This window comes from Hirundo rustica, chromosome Z (genome assembly GCF_015227805.2).
Source record: "Hirundo rustica isolate bHirRus1 chromosome Z, bHirRus1.pri.v3, whole genome shotgun sequence".
Taxonomy (NCBI): domain Eukaryota; kingdom Metazoa; phylum Chordata; class Aves; order Passeriformes; family Hirundinidae; genus Hirundo; species Hirundo rustica.
In genome coordinates this window covers 77,590,662-77,606,935 of record NC_053488.1, presented here as the reverse complement: position 1 = coordinate 77,606,935, position 16,274 = coordinate 77,590,662, and the positions used below count along the sequence as shown (strand labels likewise).

Genomic DNA, 16,274 nt, shown 5'->3' with positions numbered 1-16,274 from the left:
AAGCAATGGACAGGACTGATGATTCAGCCCTGACACTGAGGAAGCCCCAGTCATACAAGACAGAACAAGCGTGAAGGGGAAAGGCAGGGGAGCTGTCAGACAGAGAAAAGTAGGAGATTAATGAGAAAATGCAACTGTACATACAGAGAGAGCTGAAGCTCATCCTGGGTTTGTTGGGTATGTGAAAAATCATCACATGGTAAATAACCATGCAGTTACACTGGGGGGAGCTATACACATGTCAAAAAACATGACAGAGCTAAAATTAAACAATTAATTTTCTTTTTATTGCTGTTGTATAAACTTATGGTTGCTTTGAATAGTACTATTTTAGATTTTTTTTTTTTTTCCAGAGGAAACTAAGCTACAGATAACAAATACAGGTAAAGTTACTCAGTTTACTCAGTGTCAAAGTGTTAAAAAGAAAATTCCATTGCTTCATACATGGGCCATGCAAGCGTGGTTTTCTTCTGAAATTCTTACCCTAGTTTCAGATGGCTTCATAATTTTTGGTTTTGATGCATCCGCAGAAGGAGACTCCTTCGAAGAGAAAGAAAACACAAAGAACAAAAAACAAAAAACACAACCTTTACTTTTGTAATGAATACTTACATTAAGCAAGTATAAACGATCTGAATTAACTTGTTATCCAGACGAAAGTTAAGAATAAATTATTTCTGAAAGTTAGAGTTATTATGTCAAATCTTTTGCCTGGCCTGTATTTCTACAATACATACATGTAGAATTTTGACAGTTTGATGATGCCCACAGACCTTCTTTAAACATTATTTTTTCTCCTCTAACATGTACTGACAGCAAATTTTCCGTCAATCCTGCTCTAACATGAAGCACATATACTTACTTTGCAGGATCCATCCACACTTCTTTTTTACTTTTTTTAACAAAAAATTTGCCTTTGTATTTACTGGTTTGTTACAGAAAAAATTTAATACTAAAGTATCAAACTCAAATATGTCAAGATAAAAAGGAGTAGTTAGTATGTCCCCCCAGTGTTCCTATATATCATCTGACTTTTTTGGAACTCCACAAAAGGATCTTGTCTGTTCTCTGGCCTTCAGGGATGTCAATCCAAAAACACCACGGTGTATTTCTCTTGTGTCTGTATCAAATTTCAAAGCCCAGAACATTTCAGTTGTCTCATCAATACTTTATAAAGAAGTAATACTCCTCTATTCCTGCTTGACACTCCTCTGCTTAAAGGTGTATTTTGTATTTTTACAGACACTCATAGCTGTATTCTATGATTCTGTGATTTGCCATGTCTGTCAAAGTAACACATTCACAGGTCACATTTAAACTTACAGCACAATTTATCAATTTTTTTACTTTTTCTCTTGTCTTCTCTTCCGTTTTTATATTATTTCTGTTTACCATGCTACTTGAAAACACACACACAGAGTTTGAATGAACAGAAGCCATATTACTACTCTACACCCCAGCATGGTTTCTTACTTCCACATGGAAAAATTTTTAATTTTCCTAACTTTTTGCAGCACAAGCATTTCTCAGCAATAAGGGAAATGCTTTATTGAATTTAAATTGCACAGTATGATGATGACAGTATGGTCTCCCCACCAGCTTAGTTGGTGTCTCGCACACCTCAGTGAGAGGTTTGGCTGTTCTAAATATATATATTATAGAGAATCTGCAGTTGTCACACTGCAGAAAAGTAAACAAGTAAAAAAATATCTGCTTCCATATACAGATTGACTATTTAATAGATAGGAACTTTTGCATGGGTGGAGACACACATAGGAATGTACAGAGCCTCCCACATTAGGGCTGAGAATGAAAGTTTTTAATAACCTTTTACTTTATTCCCACTACCATCATCAGGTAACCTGCTGGCAACACGGTATTTTTTCTTAATTTGCTCTTTAACAGTTTTTTCTCTCCTTTTCTTTCTTCTGCAAGAAATTAATCTGACTTCCTTCTGCATGACTAACAAGTAGGTATCTGTTCTACACTTTCATATTAGTCACCACAGTCCCTGTCTGTTAAATAATAAAAACTTTTATCTAAGCCCTTCTCCCTTCCAGCCCCTAGAAAACTACCAAGCCACTGTCTTAGAATGCACTGAAAAATTCTTTTTTCCCGTGTCTGAGCACAGCAGCACCACCACAGCCTGCAGTAATGAGTGAAAACCTCCCAAAACCCCACCTGCTTCTTCCTGCCCCATCCAGCTGGAGGGCAGTGACCAGGAGAAGCAAAAAGGTCAAGGATGGGGGTACTTGTGGAGAAAGAAGGAGCAGTTTGAAAACAGAAAAGAACCCAATGCCTGGCTGCTGACCAGTGTCTGTGGAGGACACCAAGCCATCCTCCCTGGGGACACTCAGGGTTAATTCAGGAGAAGAAAGCCAAGCCCTGAGGAGCCAGAGGAGAAATGCAGGACAGGTGGGAAGAGCAGAAGGACCAGCATGTAGAGTTTTGCTTTACTTTGCCCACTTCCTGCTCAAGTTCCACAATAAAGGCCCACAGTTTTCCACTCTCTCTCCAAAAAGCGCCACTCCAGGGAAGAAGCAGGGTCATTGTTCTCCCAGCCCTTCAGCCAGCAGGGTCTGAAGCCAGGCTGACAACGCCAAGAGGCTGCTGAGCTCCAACCCCCCTGGCTGGTGTGGTCACCGCTGTACCACCTTGTCACCATCAGCCTGGCTCTGGGATCAGTATCTTACCACACGTTGCTCTGGTGCTCCTGTCCCCAGGACCCTGCTCTGCCACCAGCTGTGCCCAGATGTTTGTGACACAGCTCCACAGAGGGACTGCAGAAGGTATGAAGCAACACAGGGACATGTGTCAGGCGTGGAGGTAAATACTGAAGTGCTGCCTGGCAACTTGGCAACAAAAACCTCCTGACGCAGAGCTGCTGTGCGGCTGTGGCACACCCAGCTCGCACCCCAGGATGGTCAGCCTGAACACTCCCTCTCGGGAAGGCTGGGGTGTCAAACAGCAAGGGCTTAACCAGATCAGGAGGCTGGGGCAGAGAAAGTCAGAGGATGCCGCAAAAGGAGAGTGGGGTGCCCTCTGGGCTGTCAGGGATCCCTGTAGGGCAGAGCAGGAGGGAAGAACTAGCATGATCAGTGCTGGTTCCCCTTCTTCCTGCAGCTGCACCCCCGAGGGTCCTGCCTGAAACCAGGCATGGGTTCTTGAGGGTGCTGTGCCAGCCCTAGTGCCCTGTGAGTGAGGTGCAGGAGGGATCCCAGCCTGGGGGATGGCTAACACACAGCTCTTGTGTGAGCTGGGAGGCAAATCCACAGCACGGCAACCAGGACCTTTAATAGTCCACCAAGAGCTGCTCCCTGCCTAAGACCCCCGAGACCACCACAGCAGGGACTTGACATACAAGGAAGATGCTGTTACAAGACAGCACTGATTAAGCCAAGACTGATTGATCACTATTAATTACCACACCCTGCCAGCAGAGCTGCTAGGTGACCTGCAGTGTGGGGATCAGTCTTTGCACAGGAGCTGACCAAAGGACCTCAGGTGCTCCTGCATTAGAGGATGGCTTTCTGGGGATGGCTGATGAAAAGATCTGGGATCTAATTTGATAGAATTAAGAGAAGGAATATCCTTGGAAACTCATTTGTCAAGTTAGCAGGGCAGTATTCATGCTGTGGTTGAAAGAGAACTGTCACAGATGCCAAGCAGTGGGTTAGCAAAACAAAACAAAACCACAAAAAATTGGTTATCTGGTCTCACTATGAGTATCACAGAAATTTGCATGAAAAATAAGGAGAAAAGAGAAGAAGGAAATAATGGTGACAACATCAAAATAAAAAAAATATTGAACAGCTCAGAGGTCTGGAGGCAGGTGGCCTCTGGAAAAATAAAATAACAGGCAAAAAAAATCCATGGGTGCTCTCCATTTCACAGAAAAATCATTGAAACTACCCCAAGTGTAGCAAGAGCTAACATCAACTAAAATTATAAATTCTGGAAATTCGTAAGGAATATTCATCAGGCTGAGGAAGGTCATTGCCCAACCTCAAAAAGAGGCACGATGCACCGGGTAGAGACCTTTGAAACCAGAAGAGATGCTTTACCAAGCAACCCATACAGAAATGCTGAGATGACAACAAGAGGATAAATAAGAATCAGCAAGAATAAAGCAACAAACCTCCAGAGGAGGACACACTGTCACTGCAACTTTTCACTTTACCTGAGGCGACATTTTCTTGAATAAAATGGGGAAATTGGTCTGTAACACTGGGTTACTATCTTGCTTTCAGACAGCTGAATAAAACAGAGCTCCTGATCTCTGACACTGGTGGTAGGTTGAAGGCAGCAACACAAGAACCCAAAACAACACCAAACCCTTCTAGGCAGGCAGCAATACTGACAAAAACATGCAAAGGCCATAGTGTCACAGACTGAGATTCTGCTACAAAAACAAACAAGGGAAGAGGAATCTGGGGAAAACTAATCTGTTGCTGTGACAACAAATATAAATGTAAAATACAACTTCCAAGCTCTTTGGTTTGAGCTTCTCTAGGTCAAGTGCTAGCACAATTTTCACCATTACACTGCAGCAGAGATGAATACTGAAAGATAAGAGGACAGGTTTAGGGGGAAAAAAAAGAAAAAGTATGTATGAGGGACTTAGTGACAGGAAAAGGCCAGCCACCACCCAATGCTTTGTACTCTGGTCAGGGCCCCAAGGAAATGGGAAACAAGAAAGTGACTTAGCCTTTAATAATCTCTCAGGTCTGTGCTCAAAGATCTCTTCCTTCTGGAGAGAAGAATCACTCTGAGGCAAAGGCTACCTGGACAAATCAGGCACCTCCAGCTCTAGCAGCCTTTGGAGGAGCTTATATAAACGTTTTTAGAATGATCTAGCTGAATTCAGTCTAGCACAGAGGACTGAAGAGCTACCCAAGTTCTCTTGTGAGTTAATGCCTCTTTAGTATGATTGAGCTGAGACTGCTGCTCAGGCTTAGAGCTCACAATACTTATGATTTCACAATTACTAACTCACAGGGTGTGTAATGCAAGAGAAAACCTAATCTACCTGGGTAGGAATGGCTGCTTCTTTCCATGAATGGTCCTGATACTGAGCTTTAATTAATGGCACTTGTAAGATGGGGGCAGCAAAAGCTCTTCAGAGAGCCATTGTGTAAAATAATGGGTTATTTTGCTGAAGTGTGAAATACCACTTGAGCTGTTAAGAGGTTAAACCTCTCACTAGCTTTGATGGTGTGTGGCAAGGGCTGCGCAGCCCTCTCGTCCCTGGACGCACAGACAGGAGGCAGAAGGTGGGACAGGGATAGCACCAAGCAGGTGTGTGTGCACACATACAAATAAATACATAAATCTATAAACATGTGTATTTAAAGCTACACTGCATCTCAGACATGCAGCGACTTAAAATGGGAAAAAAGATTAATCATTAACTCATTATATATTTTTTATTGTTAGAGTATCCTACAATAGCTGAGTTAAAAATTTACAACCTTGAGTGTTCGTGTGTCATTTTCCATTCCAAGTAATTTTGGAAATATCCTACTATTTTGCAACTGCTACTCTTATATGCAGTTCTGCTATTATATTTCTAAGAAAAACAACAGTTTTTTAAGATAAAGATAAAAATACACACAACAACCAAGAAAACAATATTCTTCTCAAGATTTCAAGCTCTCAGTTAATTTTTTGGAGGTTTAATATTAAGAACCCAGTGAAATGGAAGAGCAGGATGCAGGTTGCTAGCTAGTACCTGTGTATTAGTCAGACACTGGTGTAGTTATGCTGTCCTGTTGTGATTAGTTTCTTTGTAGAAGCAATGAGAACCATTTCCAAATTATCTACCCTGCAATTTCTGATGGCTGACTTTGCCCACGTGTAAGTCCCCTTTCATTTCTAAAGCCCACTGTCATCACTGAAACCCACCAACACTGCATGTTACAAAAAAAGTCTCCTGTCCCTGCCAGCCACTGAGGGCAGGTGGGGGAAAAAAAAATCCTTGGAGGACAGTTCCAGTTACTTTATGTAGCTCTATTCTAACTCGATCTAAAACTCTTTGCCAAAGTTGTTATTTTGGCTGGTTTTAAAATTCATGCTACTGTAGTTCAATTCATCAATATACCTGGTTTTAAATACCTATCTTTGAAAAAGAAGACTCAACAAGTAGAAATCTGGTCTCTGGAGATGTTTCCTTGTGCTTTTAGCACTCAATAAACTCAGCTGGTGTGAATATAACCGAAAAATATCTACAGTCTATTACTATCATTATAGTTCAAATTTCTGCAGCTACTACTGTGGAAAAGAATATCACTAAAATTTCATTATTCTGCCATTTTCTCATCATGCAGAACAAGTATTTGCAACAATTATTATTAATCTATACCCAGAATCAAGATCAACTACCATTTAGAGATGGTAAAAGACACAGAGGAAATACACCATTTCCTCATGAAACAAAAACATGACAATTTTTTAAAGGAACTGGTTTGAACCAGTCCATTGAGGTGCTCATTAGCTTGTAAAGACTCTTGTACTGCTGAATTTATTGGCGGTCATGGAACATTGAGCCAGACAACTTCCATTACACAGATACTGGTTTCTTCTACTTTGAATACTAGAATAAAATTTCTGCCATTCTGGCATAGAGTTGAAACTTCAATACTTCACTGTGGAATTTTATGCATCAGCTAAAGCTGGTTAACCACACTAGCCAAATTTAATGCAACTGGTTTTTAAGGAGTGTTTTTAGAGACAACCTACTTGCATTTGAATTTGTTCACACTAAACAAAATGTTATCAAGTACATCAGTAAGATCAGTATTTTATTTACCACAGTGTAGAACAATGCTTCACATCTCCCAGAAACTGCCAAACCATATTCAGGTGAGAGGTCTGTTTTAGGATGTTCGGATTGCAGCAACCTAATTCAGGCCCAAGGCTTAATACCGGTATGTTTTTCTTTATTTCAGCAACTGTTAAGACTCTGAAACACCTTTATGCTGGAACAAAACACAACTGAGACCAGTGAATGAAATTTCACCTTAATTAATTTTTGTACTATTTGACTCTTCCTTTAACTTCCAACACCTCAGTTTTGCTCATTTATATACAGGAAGTTAGGACTGTCAAAAAATTTGTAAGTATCCCACAGCTGATGGCATGAAGCATGTTTGCTTCTTTTGGAAGAAGAGGGAAAGAGTTAACTAGTTGATCACAGGTCACGCACAGTTACTATACAGCAAGAGCTTTACATACTCACAGTTCAATTTGTGGCCATGAGAAATTACTTAGACTCCTTAGTCTCGCAGCTTGGCTTACTGCTTCAAAGCCATTACTATACACAAAGGCAATTTCTATTGAATGTCCTTCCATGATACTGGAAGTGATCTGGAAACAAAGCCAGATTTCATCTGCTGCCTTCACATTCTGTGTGTCTGCAAGCAGACCACTTCAGTATCTCAGGCTGCACAATCCTTGTTTCTTTTAAATTAATCAACCATCAGCTTTACACTCCCCATTCTTATTTCTCCTTAAAGCATGCACTTCAATTACCTCCTCCTGGAAACTTCCCGTTTCTGTGACAATAAATTCTACAAGCTGGCATGCTCTAAAATTTCACTTCCATTCAGTCATATTCAGATATTAAGAAGCAGTGCCCCAGTCCTGTCAAGCCTCTTCTCAGGTTCCCACTCTGCACAAGAGAGAATTACAGGAATATATGAGCCAGTCACTGCAGATAAGTTCTCCTGTTTTTGTGGGTAGCTCAAATCTTCTTTTCAGTTTTGCCTCATGTGACCATTTAGCATTTGGCTGCAACTTTTCCAGCCAACTGTTGCCATTCTATGCATGCTGTTTCAAACACCAGAACATTCTGCAATTATCTGCAGCAGCAAACTGCAGGCTGACGAATAAACACCAGGAAAACAGGAGATTAGGTGCCAGACACATGCCACGCTGCGCTGCTGAGCTCAGCTAGGATTTGTGTCATTTGGTCAGCAGTGTCACGCAACACTCTACTGTGCAGAGCTGGGATGCAAAGGGGAATTACAAACAGAACCAGGAAGTCACAGAGCCAGGGAGTCATAAACAGAGCCAATGTTCTCTGAAGGAGAGTTGAAAAAGGCACTGAAGTTACGTAGAGTTACAACTTCCACTTGAGTCTAAAGGTCTCTGAGGTTATGCACTAGATTACTTTTACTGCAACAATCAAGCTAGGCAATATCCAATGTGAGAGCAGCACTCAGAACAGGAAATTTGTTTTTCAGTCCCAGAATGCAGAGAAAATGGAAAGGGAAAAATATCCATGAATAGCTGTATGGACTGACACACACATGGCTATCAAAATGAATGGAGAACACAGCAGAATAAATAAAAACCACTAAAACAAGGAATCTTAATAGAACTTGGCTGTTAAAATATCATCTAAGGGCAATGATGCATAACCAGGGGTGGTGGTGGTATGTTGCTGGTCTTTGTTCCTCAATCATTTTAGAAAATTCCAACATTGTTTTATTATTCCCACTTAAAAAGAGGCAGATTGGGGAACTTATTCCTTCAGCATTGGCTTCAATTCAAAATCACTTCAGAAGGGCCTTCAGCATGCTCTGGAGGAATAACTACATTATAGTTCAGTTAAAAAAAATGAAACCTCCATTTTGGTGATGTTTTATCTAGCGTCATAGCAGTGGTACCTCCTGGGGATCAAAAATGTTCATTCTCAAGTTGGTTCCAGCATTTCTGCTGGGCATGGCATAAAGGCATGCACAGACCTGACTTCTTCCATAAAACCAGCATAGTTTCTGAGCCTTAAGGAGCTTCCTTTGGCAGAAGAGACTCTGGACAGAGCCCAAAAATGTTAATGAGCACAAGCATCTTACTCTCAGGGAAACAAAGGGCAGAAATATTGACAGTGGAGAGGCTGGAGACCAACTCAGTGGAACAGTTTCTTTGCTTTCTGGAGATAAAGCTTTCTCCTCTCCCCTCACTCCCAGTCCTCCAAGAGCCACCAGGGCAGCACAGCCTTGCCCAGAATTCAAACTGGGAGTGTCTCCCTCACGTGCAAAGCTCTGCAACCAGAGTCATGAGGAAAAACTGGTCATGGAGCTCATTCTGCAACTCCAAAATCAAAACCAGAATTTTCTGCAAGCTATACATACCCTATGTATCTAACCACTCAAAGGAAAACAAAACCAACCAACAACAAAACAACAAACAAACAAAAAACAAAACAAAAACACACACACACAAAAAACCCAAAACAACAACAACAAAAAAAACCACAAAAAAACCCCCACACCCACACCAAACAAACAACCCTCCCCCCGCCCCCCCAGAACCCCAAACGAAAAAAGTACTGGGTTATATAAAAGGCTCAGTGCAACAATTGTTAGTTTAGAAAAGAAAATGTCTAATGCAGAAGTGTCCTGGTTTGGGACAAGAAGCTATTATAAATTGTTTTATATAAATCTAAAAAATAAAACATTGAGGAAACTAGTTACAAAAAAAAAAAAAAAAAAAACCACAGCAGAGCTATCTGCAATGTTTAAAAATTCTGGGCTATTTCATACACTACTTTAACTGTCTTCGAAGGAGAGACAATATTACCAACAATAATCAAACACTGGCATAACTTAAGCAATGCCTATCTACCTAATTTTCACTACTGCAGAAACAATACAATTTCTTGAAAAGTACTATTTTTTCCCAGATGTTTCAGCATCTTCTAGATCATATATTTTTAAGTGCAATAAACTACTGATACCTGAGAACAGTTCAAACAAGAAGTTGCTTTTGCAGATTACCACACCCTGACTATGCAATACCCTGTACAGGCATACAGGCTCTGCATTAGTATGCCAAAAAAATCACGCAGGTCTCGGAAGCCAGAACAGTGTGGGCCACGAGCAAGGAAAAAATACCAACCCCACCCCAAAACAAAAATACAAATACAGAACAACTTAGACAGCGCTTTTAAAGCTTGCTCTTCCTTGTCCCGCTCTTCTCCAAACTGCTGTGTCACGTGGTGTCTGAACAGACTGTTTCCAGTATATTAAAATAAATTCAAAAGCTTAATAATGACACACTGCTGTGGAATGACACAAGCCTGCTGACAGGGGAGTCATACCAGAAAGCCCTGGAGCCGGCAGCTTGTGTTGTCGTAGCCCACAAAATCCCAAGAGGGGGAGAATGGGGACAAAAACAAAACAAAAAGCCAACCAACCAAAACAAAAACAAAACAAACCAAAACAAAAAAAAAAAATCCAAACCAAAACAAACAAAAAAAGTACTACAATATCAACACTAACAAGCGTCCGGCAGAGGCAGTGGGAAAGCAAAGCAGGAAGAGCTGACTTACTCGGTGGACGTGCGGCTCCCGTTCCCCGCAGGGCCGCCGGGACTCGGCCGCTCCTCCCCCCGGCGCTGGGCCTGCGGCGGTCGCTTCCGGGAGCGGCGGGCCCAGCCGAGCCCTGGGCGCGCTGGAGTGCGGAGACACGCAATCCCCACCCACCAGCACAGGGAGGCCACCCAGACCAGCAGGTTCGGGCTCCCACACTGAGCCACAGTGAGCAAACCCCTCCTGCTCCTTCTGGGGTTGCTCCTGGAGCTGGCCAGACCAGGGTGCCCCAGCAGGGACAGCTGTCACTGAGCTGTCACTGAGAACCATGCAGCAAAAGCAAGGGGCGAAGCTAAATTCAGCACTTTTCCACCTTTTGATTTCTCAGCACTGGTGCCAAGGGAAGGAACCCACTCATTTTCCCTCAGCAGAGCAACAGCTCTATTACGAGTTTACAGTCTCTAAATTTGGACTGATTACCTAGACTCTCTGAGTACATGAGAGAGTAATTGAGATGGTTTAGGCCACTTAATGCCTAACCTGACTGACTAGCGCTATTTTTAAGCATAACAAATCCAAATAATCTGTGTTAGTTTAGAAATTAGGAGGTGCTTCTTGAAATACCAATAGTGATCTGCTCTTGAATTTCTTTTTGCCATATAATCAAATTTTCAGTATCTGTAGTAGTATGGAGAGGAGTTTTTTTTAAAAGAAAAAGCTCCTGTGCCACTAACAAAACCTTCAGCCACTTTTTCATACTAGCCTCTGCATTGCCTTTTATCTTGAGCAAATAATAAGAAATAAGTCAGCCCTGGAAGAGAATGAGAAAGGGATAAACATCTGCAGACTGATGAAGAAAATATCCCATTTCTGAGTGAAGTATAGATTTTTTTTTGTGAAAGGATTGTACTATTTTGACCACTGCACAGGCCTGCAAGTTGCAAATCCTGTATCTTTACACAAAGCCAGCTCTTCCACATAGGAGGCACCTTCTGTATTCCAGCAGCTTCCAATTTTTGATGTTTAGGTCTATTTTTAGCATGCTGCTGCCACCGAGAAAGCCAGCACTGTTCCCCACACAGGCACAGCCCCCCTGATTTTCATGTGCTGCCAACAGCCCTGAGGTCAACTTCCAGGGTAAGCCCCATGATTTGCCACAGTCCTGCTGCAGAACATCTATAAACTGTGAATCTGTGTCATGACATGCACCTACCCCAGAGAGAACATGGAAACGAAGTCCTCAGATAACCTGATTTGTTTTTTTTCTGAATAATCTCAAATTTTAGAGATAGTATTTCCAAACTTCACAATGTGACTGGGAATGTAATAGTAAACTTATGCATTTGTGCGGACATTCCCAAACAATCCTGTGACTTCAGATGTCTTCTACTCAAAAATTTCTTCCTTGACAATAAGGTACCTCTGCAAAGCTCACAAAATAAAGATTTGCTGGAAGTTAATAAGGTGTGTAGCATAAAAAAAAAAAAAAACAACCCACACTGATATTAGGTGTTACTTTTGATGATTAACTAGATAAGTTTGCCTGCTGCAAGAACAGTAGGGATTTCACTCAAAGACACCTAGCAACAACTCTTCTTTTTCCTTGTTTTCTTGTTTGTTGCATGAGAAAGCAGAGAGAATTCCCCTTCAAAACACTGTTAATTTGGGTGCCAGCTAAAAGTAATTAACTCTAAATTCATTAAATCATTAAGGTCAAGAAGCTTCTTCTGAAAATAAGTCTTAACTGCAATTCCACCACTGTTGTTGAGCTGTCCCAGCACTGCTTCAACAGTCCATGAAAGTAGCACAAAGATTCTTACTTCTCTAAGCTATAGCAGTGAGCCAGAAAAAGAAAATAATTACTCATTAGGAGCAATGAAAAAAAAAAAAAAATCTGCTACATAAAAAGCAGCAAAACATCATCTGTTATCAACAAAAATACCATATAAGAACACAAAGATCCAGGAAGAGTGGCTGGATCCAGCTGTTCAAGTATTAATGCCTTCTATTAAATAGACATGATCGAACACTGAGGTGGGAATTGGCTTTCCTGACGGCTGTGGAACTGGCAAAATCTTCATTAAAAGCTGTAAAAAGGAAACACAGCAGCACTGGCAGGAGACCTTCTGCAGAGGAAGAAGGTTAGCTGAGTTTTTCCTCCTCACTGCTGCCTGCTAATCTTGGCAGCCATGACCTGGTTTGTGCACCTTGGCAGTCAGTGTGTACATAGAAGAGGCTGCTCTTAGGCAACCCAGTAAACATCCCTGATGATGACAGCTTTACCTGAACTTCCCTAATCACGCCATTTACTTGACAAGTCAGGTGCTCAATGAAAACCCCCCTGGTACAAACCAACATTGAACCGGACTACCCTATCAAAGAGGAAAAAAAGATTTGTCACAGAAACAAAGGAGTCAGAACACCTGCTTCAGTGAAGCGTCTCTAAATTATTAATTTAGATTTGAGTCACATAAAAACTGGGCCCATCCAGATTGCTGACTGAGCCTCCTGAGTGCCCTTAGTGCAGAGGAGGAGGCAAGAGAGGCAGCACACTTCTTGCACGCCCACAGGGACACTTAGGCAGCCAATTAACACCCCTCTAAGAACACACAGAGCCAAGGCAGTGAGTAAATACCGGCAATTCCAGGAATGTGCACACCCAGAGCAGCCTGAGTTCTTTTGCATGTTTTATGGAGGATATATAAATCTGTACTATTTCCTGTGGCACAGTGACTCCGTTTTAAGCTAACAGTTAAAGCAACAGTAACTATATAAAAAGTATCATGAAAACAAGAGGGATAAGCTATTACTGTTCAGACCGAAGGTGAATGACTACCCAGAAGGCAACATCCTCCGGCTGAGAAGAAAAGATACAAAGTTACAGGCAAATTTACGTTTTTTTAAAGAAGCACAGGATTCACAATGCAACGAAAGATTTCACATTTCAACAGCTCTCCACAAGCAGGGCAGGCTAGAGAAGGACCAGCGATTTAACCAGCAAACTCAGAAGCACCAGTTTTCAGTGGATGGGAGACCAGATTTGTAACAATCTGGGAGATCCAAAGACCTCTGCCATTCAGGTAAATCCACCTCCTCTTTCTGATTCAGTTTGAAAACCTGGAGGTCAGCTAGAGGAAAGATGGATATTCAGCAGTCACCTCCAGAGATGGGTCAGCGAACAATGTACACAAGATTAGCACGACCAAAACAAGGCCCAAGTCTGATATCAACTGAAACTAAGAGAGATCTTGTATGAAGGATCACATTGGAAAAAATTACATCCCACTAAGACTCCACAGGATGCTGCAAAACCTAAGGCTAATACTGATTTTTGCCTGTTAAAAGGATTTTACGAATGTTCCAGCCCAGGACCTTCCTGCACAGTGACCGAAGTCCAATGCTGCTGCCCATTATGTACCTGCCCAGAACCTGGGATCTCTGCCCAGGCTGAGGGATGTGGTTAAAGGAAAAAGCAGCAGCAAAGCCTGGAGACACCCCAAACACACCCCAGAGACACACACAACCCTCATCACAACCTCCCTCCATCACGCATCAATCAGGTTTGTCTCTATATTTTCTCCTCTGACCACACATTCCTAAGGGAGCAGACAGTCTTCTTCCACGCACTCTTCAACTGTTGTTGAAGAACAATGAACATTTTTAACTCCCTTAGGAAGGAAGCAGTGTTCCAGCTGAGGCGGTAATGATCCTGGAGGCAGGTGATAGAGGTGTGACACACCTACAGTTTTGTAGAGACAGTACCAAAATTCAGAACACCTTGGGCTTTGTCTCTGACATAGTGCACTAAAGAGTCTGTAATAAGGAATACCGACAAATCCTTCAACATTTAATTCAGCCAAGTAGCTGAAAATCTGAAGTGCTAGCCTCCCCTTTTCAAAGAGAAAAATAAAGAAAAGGAAGTCACCATAAAAGAGTCATCATAAAAGAATCACAAAAAAAAAAAAAAAAAAAAAAAAAAAAAAAAAAAAAAAGGCAAAACTCTGAAGGGCAATCAGAATTGTGGGCACACCTTCAGCACCACAGATCTTGTCTGCCACCTCATGCTCAGCCCCTGATCCAGGGCTTATGATGTTCAAGACTTACCTTTGATTGCAAAGACTATATCTAACAGAGCTGTGATGCTCTGAAAATATCACAGAATTCCATAAATCCATAAAGTACTGTTTTAGAGAAGGGAGTCTTTATGACACCTACCAACATACTCAAAAATCTCAGGCACAAGAGTAGCTTTCCCCACACCCCTAAGTCTGAGCTACAAAAAAAACCAACTCAAAAAACCAAACCAAAATATCAATTAAAAAGCAACAAAAAAAACAGACAACCCCCAAAATAAAAACCAAAGAGAACCACCAAAAAGACCCCAAACAAAAAAACAGACCAAAAACCAGAAACAAAAAAATTCCACCTCTCAACCCCCCCCAAAAAAACCAAGAAAAAAGTCATAACAAGAACAACCACGAAAAGCCCCCTAAAAACCAGAAGCAGTTAACAGAGTGAAATAAATCCTTATTCAGAGTACGAACTTATGTTACTCAACTAAAGAGAACAAAGAAAAAAAATGTTAATGCCAACATTTGTTTGGTGGTAAACCAAACAGCAATAAAAGATAAAGAGAGAAGAAGAAAAATTAACAAATAAATTCTCCTCTGAAATAGGGAAAGACTACTTGGAGATGAGTCATATCAAAATTTAAGCCACCATGTCAAGTGAATATCATTTAGTGACTACTGACCACAGCATATGGAGTAATATATATTTCAGATCCCACAATCACTTTTCAAGAGCAACTTCTTTGGTATCTAGGTATCCCTTAATACATTTGTAAGAGCAGAAGGACTGGCCACATTATTCAATTAGGTTTATACTTCTTTCACCCTTATTAAAATAAGGATGTCAGATATTCCATCCACGCAAACCAGCTAAGAAATCCTTCACTGACAAATGCATCAGAGCTGTTCCCATCTTCTACCCCTCCAAGAACTGGAAGAGTATTTTTCTTCTATGACAATCTCAGATGCAAACAACTGAAGAATTACCTTGCAGCTGTACTCACACCTTGCTTCCCAACCTAATATTAACAGAGACAACGAATTATCAAAACACAGCTTCTTTATTAAATTAATTAAAAGTATTATGGGCCCATAAAGAATTGTGTGTGAAGGAATAAAAGCTGTGGCACACAGGTACTTCTAATCTACTCTTCATTATTAGCAGTGGCTTCAGAAAGACAACACTGTTTCATTGAAGGGGAGATGAAATACATTTTTATGATAAATTGATTTTGCAAAGGAAGACATGTGTTGTGACTGGTGTCCAGGAATGTGGACTTAATGTTCATTTTGGACTACAACATTCAAGTGTTCACTGTAAGATTGCAGTAAGAATGTTAACGGTACACTTGTTTTAAGGAAAAAACCAACAACAACAACAACAAAAAAACAAACCACAAGAGGCAAGGATGTGCAACCTCTGTTCTGCAAATGCTTTTGACAACCATCAGCAGCATTTCAGCCTTCCCCTATCAATCTTTCATTCAAGAACACCTCGAGCAGCAAACACCCTATATTCCTTCTGAAGTCAGAAACTTACACTGCAACAGCTCTCAGTGAGTACCAGAATTTAACTGAAATAATGTTATTTTTCAACTACCTTTGGCATTTTAGCCAAAAGAAGCACCAAAACAGAAAAGGGAGACAGATGAAGCTGCTGCTGAGCTTCTTAGAACCCTCCAACACCTCTACCGAAGATGGATTAAGGCCACAATCCCCTCTGCCAGTGCAAAGTTGTAGAGGTACAAGGTGGAAATAAACAATGTAGATAAAAATTAATAATTTGGTACCAAAGTAAAAAGCAACCTCACAAACACTGCAGGTAAAAACTACCCATGCACTTCCACAACGCAGACCAGCAGTGGGCACCCCAACGAAATTGTCAGCAGTCA

At 41.3% G+C, this 16,274-nt stretch overlaps 1 protein-coding gene across 13 annotated transcripts in view; it reads right to left on the bottom strand.

The window, feature by feature from the left end:
• The window catches only part of CAST (calpastatin), a 51,147-nt gene that overhangs the window by 25,001 nt on the left and 9,872 nt on the right, over window positions 1-16,274 (bottom strand). For 10 of the 13 annotated variants that reach the window (XM_040089547.1, XM_040089542.2, XM_040089544.2 and 7 more), the window contains exon 3: window positions 484-540. The exons of the other annotated variants lie outside the window; for them this stretch is intronic. In XM_040089547.1, coding sequence (XP_039945481.1) covers window positions 484-540 — 57 coding nt within the window. The remainder of the gene's footprint in view (window positions 1-483; window positions 541-16,274) is intronic. 13 annotated transcript variants of the gene reach the window in all.